Below are 13,190 nucleotides of genomic sequence, written 5' to 3'. Positions count from 1 at the left end.
ATATATTCGGTTATCGAATATTCGGTGCATCCCTAGCTGGTTCAGATCAGAATCATTGCTCTTGAAAAACACATCCCAGTCAGTCAGTTCTATACAGCCCCTGAGTTCCTCAATAGAGTTGTTGTCCCATGTTTTGTTGGTTTTTGTCTGTATTTTGTCTATTTTCAGTTTTTGTCTGTACTTTGGAATTAGGAGAATGACATTGTGATCTGAACGACCAAGGAGTGGGTGGGCTTTGGAAATATATGCACCCGGTATGTTTCCATAGCAGAGATCCAACATCTTGTCAAATCTGGTGGGGGATGTCACATATTGTTCCAGATTTGACAACATGGTGGTGACGTCACACCTGTTGAAAACCCCAAGCAGGAACACCGGCTGTTCACCAGTTCGGGTGACAGCGTTGTGATAAAAGTCCGCGATGTGGTCTGCCACCAGGTTGAAGTCAGGTCCAGGAACATATGCCAATATTATTGTGATTTGTGTGAATTCAGATAATGGGGTCTGAAGGACACAGGAGCTCATAGTGTCTGCAGCTGTCACTCTCTCTCACTGTGTAGTTGGTTGTCCAGCTGTTGTTGACAGCCAGGCAGAGACCGCCCCGACTGACTTCCGTGTTCCTACTGTGTCCCTGTCAAGTCGTATAATGTTAAATCCATCGATGTGTATATCAACGCCCTCTGACAGCCACGATTCTGTAAAGCAAAAAAGGCTAGTTTGCCTATAGTCTGAGTTGTACTGGATGAGTGCGGAGAGTTCAGTCATTTTATTGTTCAGTGACCGGACATTTGACAGCGTGATGGCAGGTAGTGGAAGCCTGCTACCTCTCCTTCGTAGCCGATTTCTGACCCCTCCTCTGGACCCTCTTTTCCTCCAGATCCGTTTGTTGTAATATCCCCGTAGCAAGTGGTGGGGGATCTCGGCAAGGAGGGAAGTCGATCTTAGGTCCACATTAACGCTGGCTGGGTTGAGCTCTATCAGTTCCCAGCGTGCGTACACACGCCGTCCTGGGTGAGTTGTGTCCAGGTTCCCCCGTCTTTCCCAACATCCAAATGCAGGGCTCACGAAGAGAATCAGGATTCCCCAGATTGCAAGATTAAGAGTCAACATTCTTATCTTGCTCTGTGTTGTTAAATACTCACAAGAAGTGCACAGATAACGACAAAAAGACACATTAAACGAGCCGCACGTCAGGAGTCGCTCAAGCAGCGGAGCGCCCCCCTTCATCCCTGTCAGACGGTCTTTTCCGTCCCCTGTTCGACCACATGTCTGAGAAGGAGGCGACACTGCTGCTGGTGGAGAAGCTGATGACGCTCCATTCCTCCACATTAGTCTTGTTGACCTGAAGCACAGTGGGATGTTGCTGTTCACAGACTGCACAGACCAGGCGTTTACTGCAGTTGCGGCTTAAATGTCCAATACTTAAGCATCCAAAGCAAATGCCCTTTTCCTTTAAAAGGTGGATCTTATCTCTGTGCCTTTAACCTGTAAATTGTTGGCATTTTTCAAGATGAGCGCGTGAACAGCAGTGGCAAGACAGGCTGGCCTGTTTCCTTGACCTACTGGTACGTGCTTGGCTCCTTCTGTGTTACAGTAGTGGCAAAGCTACCGCCCTTGTGCTTTGACTGTGTTGGTTGTACATTAAGACTGTTGAGAGGTTTAACTTTAACATTTAACATTTGATGATGCACCCTCAGTGTCACCAAAGACAGTCAGACAGCATTTTTACATGTTTCTCCAGAAACCTGACTACGTCATTAAAATGAGCTTTGTCATGGGAACTTTCCATTATATCCTAAACCTTATATCTTCACCTCTCTCGGAGCTTGTATAGTAGCTTTGAAATGACCATCCTCATGTTGGTTGGCAAATCCAACTCCTGCATGTACTGCAGTTCCTCCATTACATTGCAACATCCTCTTAAGAACAAAACATTAGCCTGCAGGGCTTTGGCATCCTCAGATTTTATCATTGGCCAAGCTAGAGCCTTCGCTATATAAGCAGTGGCGATCCTATACTTGTTTTCAAAGTGCTCCTCCAGAAGACACTTTGCTGTGATGTAGCCCCGCTCAGGAGCCATATGCTGACAGCTTCGAATCAGTTCCCTTGGCTGTCCTTGGGTAAATTGTTCCAGATAGTATAAGCAGTCAGCTTGGCTGGCTTTGTCCTCCACAAGTTGTTCAAATGCTCTAATAAAGGCTTGATATTGCAGTGGATCTCCTTCAAATACAGGAATGTCTCGTGTGGGCAGAGACAGCAACCTCTGCTGGTCGACAAGAGAAGCTGTTATTTCATTTTGTTTATGCATAATGGCAACAGTATTGTCAGGTGGTAGGCTTACTGGTTCATTTTGGTTTTGTTGATTTACATATTGAGTGTTGCTTTGATTTGGCCATGCAGTCATAATTGGTGGAGCTTGTGATGTTTCCAAGGGATTGTAAGCATGTGCTCCTGTGTCTCTTTCCACTGGAAATGAGATGTTTTGCTTTGGCCTACAATCCATTGCTGATGGTTGACGTGGCAATGACCAATCCTTTGGCTGTGAGGCCTGTGCCACAGGACTATAGTCCTTGGCCATAGGGTTAAGGGTGTTACAAGGAGTCATTCTTTTTTTTTCCTGTTCATATTTGGAGTTTGCACCATTTAATGAGGTTTGAGAGGCACTACTTCCACCTGCTTCCAAGATGTTTAACTTAGCAGTTTGTGCTGCGATCTCTGCTTCCAATTCCATTTGTTGTTTTTTCTCTTTAATTGTTGCTCCTGCTCCTCCAGTTTGTGTAGCTCCTTTACGGTTAGTGGAACCATATGTCATTTTTCTCATGCTCTTCTGGTGGCAATAAACCCACCGCAGAATCATGCATACACCTTGTTTCATCACATAACTCAAGAAACTCATCAAAAGCTTGTTGCACCTGCAAAACATTGCCGCTTGACATTAAATCATGTATCGTGTTTCTAAATTTACCAGCTTTAATTAGTTTTGATTTTCTACTTTTTTGCAATCTGTCCAATTTGTCACACAAGGCTTTAACAGTAAGTTTAGTACCCTGCTTGGGCTTGACTATTTCCTCACTGTCACCAGTAACAATGTTCGTTATACCGGACTCAACCGGCGCCTCAGGATTGGAGCCCACAAGCGGTGGCTTGTCCGTGCCCTCATGGCTCATATTGACAGTCAACAGTTTGCAACGAATATGACAATACAAAGTTCGTTCATCCCCTTCACAACCGATGCATCAGAATTAAGCAATTGTGTACACACATTTTAGCTAGATGGCCATTTAAACGTTGGTAGCGCACTACACATACCTTCCCATGATGAACTTTATGAAGTTGGCTCGGTGTGAAGATCTACAGCGTCTTCAATAGATGATGCAATGAGAAGAGATGCGTGTAGGCCGATGATCCTGACACCGGCTCCGGCCCGTCCACTGCCCGCTCTGTCACATCCGGCAAATCCACAGCTCCTCCAAACGCAGTCAGCCGACACGCAGATGAAAAGCAGCTGGCACAGAAGGCTAATCCAAAATGCACAATTCTCTTCCTCTTCCTCTGGCTACAGCTCCAATACTGTCCAGCACCGCAAACATTTGACATGCCGAGGTTTTGTCTTCAAACCGGCTTCTTTGGCAAAGTTTTTGACTTGATGTAGAGGCTAAGCCTAAAGTGCTTTAAGCCACTGAGGGCTGCTGCCACGGGTCGACCTAGTTGACACACACTTAAACGTTACCGCGTTTGTTCAAAGTAGAGAGTCCGACAACAAACTGTGATGCGAGCCCTTGGTCCATTTATTGCAGTCCACAATCAACAATCCATAAAACAATCAGCGTTTTGCATGCAGTGACGGGTGTGTATGTGTGTGTGTGGTCAAAAACTGTTAGCCTTCCGGGCAGCAACACCCACCGGCAACAGGTTAGTTCCTACCTAAATACAGTGAGTGGGAGGGGCAACATATTGACAGACCCGATTAACCCTTTGCCTGCATTTGGCTCTTACAGTTAGGTTTAGGCAAAAAAGCATATGGTTACGTTTAGACAACAAAAGCATGTGGTCAGGTTTAGGCAACAAAAGCACATGGCTAGGTTTAGGCAACAAAAGCACGTAGTTAGGTTTAGGCAACAAAATCATGTGGTTAGGTGTAGAAAAAAAAACATCATGGTTTGGCTCTACCTTCATATGGAAAGCAAACACCAGGCTCTCAGGTGAAAGTTCAGGGTTTGTTGGACCCAGTAACCACTCCTTCTGCCTGCCCAATAAGGACTTTGCAGCTCTCTGTATATTACATTGCAACTGGCAGTGTTTCAACCTGGAGTGGTCCAGTGGCATATCATACTGCTGTGAAAGATACTGTCTGGCTGACCGGCAGTGAATCATAACACCATGAAAGGTTAAGTCCAGCTGCGTTACATACTGATGCTGCCTGGCCATGTATCACACTGCCACGAAAGGTGGAAGTATCTTCTGCTCTAAAAATGTCCTTTTTCGTAATGTCCTCTAAATCTAATTTTTTGAGAACTTATCAGAAACTGTTGGACCCAATGTCCCGAAACCTTGGCAGGATCATCTACAGACATTGCTTATCTAAAGTTAGCATGAGAATTTTAATATATCAATCCGATTTAATATTTTAAATTATTTTAAACTTTTAAACTCAATTTTACATAAATACTCATTATTTGAAATTGGCTGAAACAATTGTAACCAAACTTGATACATATATTTGGATGCTTTGTCTGAGTTTCGCTACACAGTCTTGGAATATTCTGCCACTAGGGGACGCCACTAATGTGAAAAGTTTATATCTAGTAATCAGCCATAGGGATTTATACGAAATCAATTAACATCTTTATCCCCACAAGTCTTTCAAATGCTACCAACTTCACACAGACATTCTTTGGACTGTAGATATCAGTGTTTCAAATGGTATTCAGATCAGCTGACAGCGTGTCTTAATAATCTTAGTAATTTTCAATATCTTGTAATTTGTTCTGTATCCACAATATTTTCTATTCCATCTCATTTTGAACCCAATTTCACCAAAATATTTGACATTACACCTGAAACCAGCAGGACAATGTGAGGGAATTTTATTAACAGGTTGGTTATTTACAGACAACACTTATCCTAACAATACCTGGTGACTCAAATTCAAATATGAATAGATGTCTGGATAATCAATCCGGCCACTGTGTTGGGCCGTTGATCCACTTGGATGGGGAAATATTGAAGGGGCATGACAGAGATTAGCCTTAACCTATTAAGGAACGCTCAGTGTCAGTCGAGGTCATATAACAATTATTAGACATGTCTGTGAAAGACACATTTGTTTCATACAAATATATCAAAATTAGACTCCAAACAAACATCAAACTACATTGACATCTCTAGGATCTTTGCTTTCCTATTCCCCCAAAAGGGGTAAAACCTTGACGGTTTTTGAAGTACCTTTGTGTGCTGGTGTTGTGCTGCAGACTGTATCCCCGTTGATGTGTTTCCTCCCTACCTAAATCTAAACCAAACCTTATCCCTTACTTAACCACCGAGGGGAGCACTATGGGAAGCACTATTCAACAGGGGAACAGACTTCTACACAACACCTGTCTGGTAAATTGACTGCACTTGTATAGTGCTTTTCTAGTCTTCTGGCCACTGAAAGCGCTTTTTACACTACATGTCACATTCACCCATTCACACACATTCACTAGACTCACAAGTCAGTCTTTAGACGCTTTGCTTAACTAAAGACTGATGACTCTCTCCCTGATTTTGTGTTTAGATGGGCGGATACAATTTCAGAGTTTAAAAAAACTCCCTATGTTGCAGAACCAATAGTAAATCTGCAGGGCGGTCCTTCGGTGGCTCGCTGAACTCTTGTGCTTGTAAACATAGTCCCACTAGAAACACGTGTAGAGGTACAAAATGGCTCAGCCGCGCTCGCAGAAAACGCTGTCAAAGTTAGTGGATGTTTGTCGCGTTTGCGGCAACACATTCTCGCCAACTAAAAGAAACAAACATAATCTTTTACAAGGCCATGACTCATCCGTCCGGCCGGACTATAGCGGGAATCGCCTTGTTGTTTACAAATACTTCCGGGTAGAAAACCAGCAGAGCTTTTAGCTCTCTCTATATATATATATATATATATATACAGTACAGGCCAAAAGTTTGGACACACCTTCTCATTCAATGCGTTTTCTTTATTTTCATGACTATTTAGATTGTAGATTCTCACTGAAGGCATCAAAACTATGAATGAACACATGTGGAGTTATGTACTTAACAAAAAAAGGTGAAATAACTGAAAACATGTTTTATATTCTAGTTTCTTCAAAATAGCCACCCTTTGCTCTGATTACTGCTTTGCACACTCTTGGCATTCTCTCCATGAGCTTCAAGAGGTAGTCACCTGAAATGGTTTCCACTTCACAGGTGTGCCTTATCAGGGTTAATTAGTGGAATTTCTTGCTTTATCAATGGGGTTGGGACCATCAGTTGTGTTGTGCAGAAGTCAGGTTAATACACAGCCGACAGCCCTATTGGACAACTGTTAAAATTCATATTATGGCAAGAACCAATCAGCTAACTAAAGAAAAACGAGTGGCCATCATTACTTTAAGAAATGAAGGTCAGTCAGTCCGGAAAATTGCAAAAACTTTAAATGTGTCCCCAAGTGGAGTCGCAAAAACCATCAAGCGCTACAACGAAACTGGCACACATGAGGACCGACCCAGGAAAGGAAGACCAAGAGTCACCTCTGCTTCTGAGGATAAGTTCATCCCAGTCACCAGCCTCAGAAATCGCAAGTTAACAGCAGCTCAGATCAGAGACCAGATGAATGCCACACAGAGTTCTAGCAGCAGACCCATCTCTAGAACAACTGTTAAGAGGAGACTGCGCCAATCAGGCCAATCAGGCAATCAAATAGCTGCTAGGAAACCACTGCTAAGGAGAGGCAACAAGCAGAAGAGATTTGTTTGGGCCAAGAAACACAAGGAATGGACATTAGACCAGTGGAAATCTGTGCTTTGGTCTGATGAGTCCAAATTTGAGATCTTTGGTTCCAACCGCCGTGTCTTTGTGAGACGCAGAAAAGGTGAACGGATGGATTCCACATGCCTGGTTCCCACTGTGAAGCATGGAGGAGGAGGAGGTGTGATGGTGTGGGGGTGTTTTGCTGGTGACACTGTTGGGGATTTATTCAAAATTGAAGGCACACTGAACCAGCATGGCTACCACAGCATCCTGCAGCGACATGCCATCCCATCCGGTTTGCGTTTAGTTGGACAATCATTTATTTTTCAACAGGACAATGACCCCAAACACACCTCCAGGCTGTGTAAGGGCTATTTGACCAAGAAGGAGAGTGATGGAGTGCTGCGGCAGATGACCTGGCCTCCACAGTCACCGGACCTGAACCCAATCCAGGTGGTTTGGGGTGAGCTGGACCGCAGAGTGAAGGCAAAGGGGCCAACAAGTGCTAAACACCTCTGGGAACTCCTTCAAGACTGTTGGAAAACCATTTCAGGTGACTACCTCTTGAAGCTCATGGAGAGAATGCCAAGAGTGTGCAAAGCAGTAATCAGAGCAAAGGGTGGCTATTTTGAAGAAACTAGAATATAAAACATGTTTTCAGTTATTTCACCTTTTTTTGTTAAGTACATAACTCCACATGTGTTCATTCATAGTTTTGATGCCTTCAGTGAGAATCTACAATGTAAATAGTCATGAAAATAAAGAAAATGCATAGAATGAGAAGGTGTGTCCAAACTTTTGGCCTGTACTGTATATATATATATGTATATATATATATACATACATACATATATCACATTTTTGACATCACTGTATCACCGTTTAGACTAATCTGATGTTTGTAAAGTCTATAAACACAATGTTTGAACAAACATTACTATTTCTTAGCCGTTAGCAGTGTCTGTAATAGGTAATAACTCATTAACCGGTCCGTGAAAAAAATATTTTTTCCAGCAGATATCTTAGTTACAACATGGTTGAGCTAGCAAAGCAGTTTTGTGTTGCTATGTGTGGTATTTATTCAGTTTTGGGAAATCATGATGTCTAGAAAGCATCAGTGGCTGCAGCTGACAGGGACAGCTAACAGCAGCAGCAAAGCTAACATCAGGACGTCATCTGTTTAAAGCCTCCCGTTGTCGGATACAACATGAAACTACTCCAGTTACCTCAATAATGTTGTAACTAAGGCATCCGCTGGAAAAAATATTTTCTTCACGGATGAGCACACGTTTGATAAAACGGAGTTAAATCTCTCGGCATCCATTTTCAAGCTCTGTGTGTGTTTGTTTCCTTGCGGACGAGAAAAAGGGGAGCGCACATTTCCGAGAAGGCGTGTCCTTTTCAAAAATGCTAGAGGCGTTGCTTTGTTGCCGGCCGTTTTCGCCGGTGTGTTAAACACACTTTAGAAAGGAGTGTCCCCAGACTATCAGAAGGCAGAGATCTCTGATTGTCTGGTGGCGAGACTACACATTCACACACTGGTGGCTACCATACATGCCACCCGCTACTCAGCAACCATTCACATGCACTCACAACGGAACAGTCATTGGGATTTGGGGTTCAGGATCTTGCACAGGGATACTTTGACATGTGGACTGGAGGAGCCCGGGATCGAACCCCTGATCTTCCGATTATTAATTAGTGGATATTACACTGAACAAAAATATAAACGCAACACTTCTGGGATCTCGGGATCTTGTTCACGAGTGAGGGTAGGATGGAGCGGGAGATTGACAGGCGGATTGGGGCGGCGTCAGCAGTGATGCAGGTGCTTAACCGGTCCGTTGTGGTGAAGAGGGAGCTTAGCCAGAAAGCGAAGCTCTTGATTTACCGGTCGATCTACGTTCCAACCCTCACCTATGGTCACGAGCTCTGGGTAGTGACCGAAAGAATGAGATCGTGAGTACAAGCGGCCAAAATGACTTTCCTCCGCAGGGTGGCCGGGCTCAGCCTTAGGGATAGGGTGAGGAGCTCGGACATCCGGGAGGGACTCGGAGTAGAGCCGGTGCTCCTCCACATCGAGAGGAGCCAGTTGAGGTGGTTCGGGCATCTGGTAAGGATGCCTTCTGGACGGCTCCCTTGGGAGGTGTTTCGGGCGTGTCCAACCAGGAGGAGACCTCGGGGCCGCCCCAGGACACGCTGGAGGGACTACATCACCCAGCTGGCCTGGGAATGCCTCGGGGTTCCCGCGGAAGAGCTGACGGAAGTTGCTGGGGAGAGGACTGTCTGGGCTGAGGACGGCCCCGCGGAGGACGACGAGTACGTACGAGTACGAGTACTTCTGTTTTTGCTCCCATTTTTCATGAGCTGAACTCAAAGATCTAAAACATTTTCTATATACACAAAAGACCATTTCTCACAAATATTGTTCACAAATCTGTCTAAATCTGTGTTAGTGAACACTTCTCCTTTGCCGAGATAATCCATCCCACCTCACAGGTGTGGCATATCAAGATGCTGATTAGACAGCATGATTATTGCACAGGTGTGCCTTAGGCTGGCCACAATAAAAGGCCACTCTGAAATGTGCAGTTTTGCTTTATTGGGGGGGTCTGGGGGGGGTCAGAAAACCAGTCAGTGTCTGGTGTGACCACCATTTGCCTCACACAGTGCAACACATTTCCTTCGCATAGAGTTGATCAGGTTGTTGATTGTGACCTGTGGAATGTTGGTCCACTCCTCTTCAATGGCTGTGCAAAGTTGCTGGATATTGGCAGGAACTGGAACACGCTGTCGTATACGCCAATCCAGAGCATCCCAAACATGCTCAATGGGTGACATGTCTGGTGAGTATGCTGGCCATGCAAGAACTGGGATGTTTTCAGCTTCCAGGAATTGTGTACAGATCCTTGCAACATGGGGCCGTGCATTATCATACTGCAACATGAGGTGATGGTCGTGGATGAATGGCACAACAATGGGCCTCAGGATCTCGTCACGGTATCTCTGTGCATTCAAAATGAATCAATATCATCAATAAAATGCACCTGTGTTTGTTGTCCATAACATATGCCTGCCCATACCATAACCCCACTGCCACCATGGGCCACTCGATCCACAACGTTGACATCAGCAAACCGCTCACCCGCAGGACGCCACACACGCTGTCTGCCATCTGCCCTGAACAGTGAAAACCGGGATTCATCCATGAAGAGAACACCTCTCCAACGTGCCAGACGCCATCGAATGTGAGCATTTGCCCACTCAAGTCAGTTACGACGACGAACTGCAGTCAGGTCGAGACCCCAATGAGGACGACGAGCATGCAGATGAGCTTCCCTGAGACGGTTTCTGACAGTTTGTGCAGAAATTCTTTGGTTATGCAAACCGATTGTTGCAGCAGCTGTCCGGGTGGCTGGTCTCAGACGATCTTGGAGGTGAACATGCTGGATGTGGAGGTCCTGGGCTGGTGTGGTTACACGTGGTCTGCGGTTTTGAGGCCGGTTGGATGTACTGCCAAATTGTCTGAATTGTCATGGCCTTTGGAGACGACTTATGGCAGAGAAATGAACATTCAGTTAATGGGCAACAGCTCTGATGGACATTCCTGCAGTCAGCATGCCAATTGCATGCTCCCTCAAAACTTGCGACATCTGTGGCATTGTGCTGTGTGATAAAACTGCACATTTCAGAGTGGCCTTTTATTGTGGCCAGCCTAAGGCACACCTGTGCAATAATCATGCTGTCTAATCAGCATCTTGATATGCCACACCTATGAGGTGGGATGGATTATCTCGGCAAAGGAGAAGTGCTCACTAACACAGATTTAGACAGATTTGTGAACAATATTTGTCAGAAATGGTCTTTTGTGTGTATAGAAAATGTTTTAGATCTTTGAGTTCAGCTCATGAAAAATGGGAGCAAAAACAAAAGTGTTGCGTTTATATTTTTGTTCAGTGTACATACATTATTTATTATTACCGGCGGCCCACTCTACCTTCTGAGCCACAGCTGCCCTGGACTATAAAAAAGAAAAAATAAAGATGATAATGTGTGTATTCTGTGTCGTATTTGTCTTCAGATGTATTTGGTGAGTGTTACCAGAACAGCGAGAGTCGCTCCTTCACTCTCCTTATAAGGAAGTCTCCAGTGTGGGGTGGAGCTACGTGCCTGCAGATGGCCACTGCAGCTGACGCCCGCCTGTTCTTCAGCCATGATGGTGTTCAGGTAGAGATGTCAGTCTTCTGCCACAACAGCAGAATTGAACTGACTGGTAAAAATACCAGGCTCGAGCTATGCTTTAAATAGTAATATGACATTTGATGTCAATGTAGATTGTGTAAATGAATATGATCAGTCAGTGTAAAGTTGGGTGGGAACTGTTGTGGTGACATTGCTGCTCTCTGCCGTAGTCTTTGCTGTCTCAGATCTGGTGGGGTGACATGGAGAGAAGTACTGAGGTCTGGAAACTGGTTCTTACCTTCTTCCTGCCCCCACTCCTCTTCACAGAGCTTATCAGCTTCAGGTCAGTGTTGTGTTGACTTTGTACTTTGCAGTGTAATTATTGTGTAATTTTTTTTTGTGTGTTTACTATGTGTTTCCATTCTGATTTCAGGGCTTATTTTTTGGTTTTGTTGGCCAAAATTGTAATTTGAGCAAAACTGAGATTTCAAATTAGCACTCTTATACCTCTTTCATACCAAATTAGCTCTGGTTCTTGAACTGGTTCCTTTGAGGATTCTTGGAATCTTGGTGCTTTCTAGCGAATAAGCTTGCATTTCCCCAAGATTTTATCATCACCATCGTAATACCTCATCAGTAGATGGCATTGCACAATATACAACAGACACAGTTGTGGAAACATTGATTGCACTGATGACCTTTAAGCTTTTGTTTATTAGTGTTGGAACCATTGGAACTTTAAAGACGATCTTGTTAATTTGTGTGCCTTTTATTGTGAAATGGAAACTTCCCTCACTTCTGTGCCTTTCCTGGATGAACTCAGTTCCCCACAATCCTCCATTTTCAACACCCAAGCCAGTCCTCAATCACCACTGGTCACTGTTATATGTAACCCACAACATCATCTTATCAACAGAACCCCAGTTTTGCATTGTTCTTCCTCTTTTTTGTCTGGACTCTCCACAAAGGACGGTCGCTGTTATAGGAAAAGCTGCCTGCCCCCCCTCAGCAATTTCTCATCTTTCTATTGTCGACAGCAGAAAAGGTTTCTCCCATCTCTCTCTCACTCATCAGTCCCCGAATGGCTGTATGATCACGACCATCTGAAGTGGACTTTTCCTTTCATGCCAGAGGATGCAAGAGCCTGCTGGAGATTTGTGGTTAGCTAAATAAGGACCGCTAAATGAGAGAGTAGACAGTTAAGCGCCAGCAGCTACAACACAAAGTCTGCCAGCTGACTTCAACCAGGAGCAACAAAGCCAAGATAGAGCCAAGCTGCTAGCTCTGTAAAGGACGACAACAAACGGAGCCACTGGTTTCCTCTGGTCTGCACAATCGGAACTCAGCACAGCAAAGACTGCATCATTCTACAACAGAACCACAACTGTTCCCAGCCTGGCTCAGCTGCAACAGATGGAATGGCGGGATAACAAAAGCAACACGCCAACTGAGTGAGCACCGCATGGAGTAGATGCTTTTCTGAGAAGCTCTGCTTCACTCTCGCTAAAAATCATACTTATTATCCACGCTTGCTCCTTTAATATCCAACTATGAGCAGCTCTGGAAGACGCGTCGCTAAAGGACAGCCTTCTAACCCAAAACCAGCCTCCAAGAGAGAAGGTAAAGCTTGGTGAAGAAGAGGAGGATGCTAACAGTCAAGCTGAGTTAGCTTGCACCTCCAACTTTAGCACTAGCGACACCACAGGCTCGCAGCCCACACTTGCAAACATCCCAGCTGCTATCAGAAAACTGAAGGGGGACATGAACACCAGATTCAACTCTCTGGATTGAAAGCTACATCTAGTCCAAACCACCCTGACCAACCACGCCACGTGCATTGCTGACCTAGAGGGTTGTGCAACCAACCACTAGTCCCATATCATGAATCTCGAGAGGCGGTGTGAGGAGCTGTGGAAATCAACAAAACTATGAGACGTAAACTGATTGACCTTGAAAGTCATTCAAGACACTCCAACAAAAAAATCTTGGGCTTACCAGAAAAGGTGGAGAAAGGCAACCTGTGACTGAGCTTTTAC

At 44.8% G+C, this 13,190-nt stretch overlaps 1 protein-coding gene across 5 annotated transcripts in view; it reads left to right on the top strand.

Moving 5' to 3' along the window:
- The window catches only part of trpm4a (transient receptor potential cation channel, subfamily M, member 4a), a 222,187-nt gene that overhangs the window by 129,818 nt on the left and 79,179 nt on the right, over positions 1-13,190 (top strand). For all 5 annotated transcript variants that reach the window (XM_033643742.2, XM_033643746.2, XM_078161183.1 and 2 more), the window contains exons 15-16: positions 11,054-11,199; positions 11,385-11,497. In XM_033643742.2, the coding sequence (XP_033499633.1) occupies positions 11,054-11,199; positions 11,385-11,497 (259 nt within the window). The remainder of the gene's footprint in view (positions 1-11,053; positions 11,200-11,384; positions 11,498-13,190) is intronic.

The sequence above is a fragment of the Epinephelus lanceolatus genome, chromosome 18 (genome assembly GCF_041903045.1).
Source record: "Epinephelus lanceolatus isolate andai-2023 chromosome 18, ASM4190304v1, whole genome shotgun sequence".
In the NCBI taxonomy this organism is placed as follows: domain Eukaryota; kingdom Metazoa; phylum Chordata; class Actinopteri; order Perciformes; family Serranidae; genus Epinephelus; species Epinephelus lanceolatus.
Note: the sequence above shows the minus strand (reverse complement) of the source record. Positions and strands in the feature narration are given on the sequence as shown.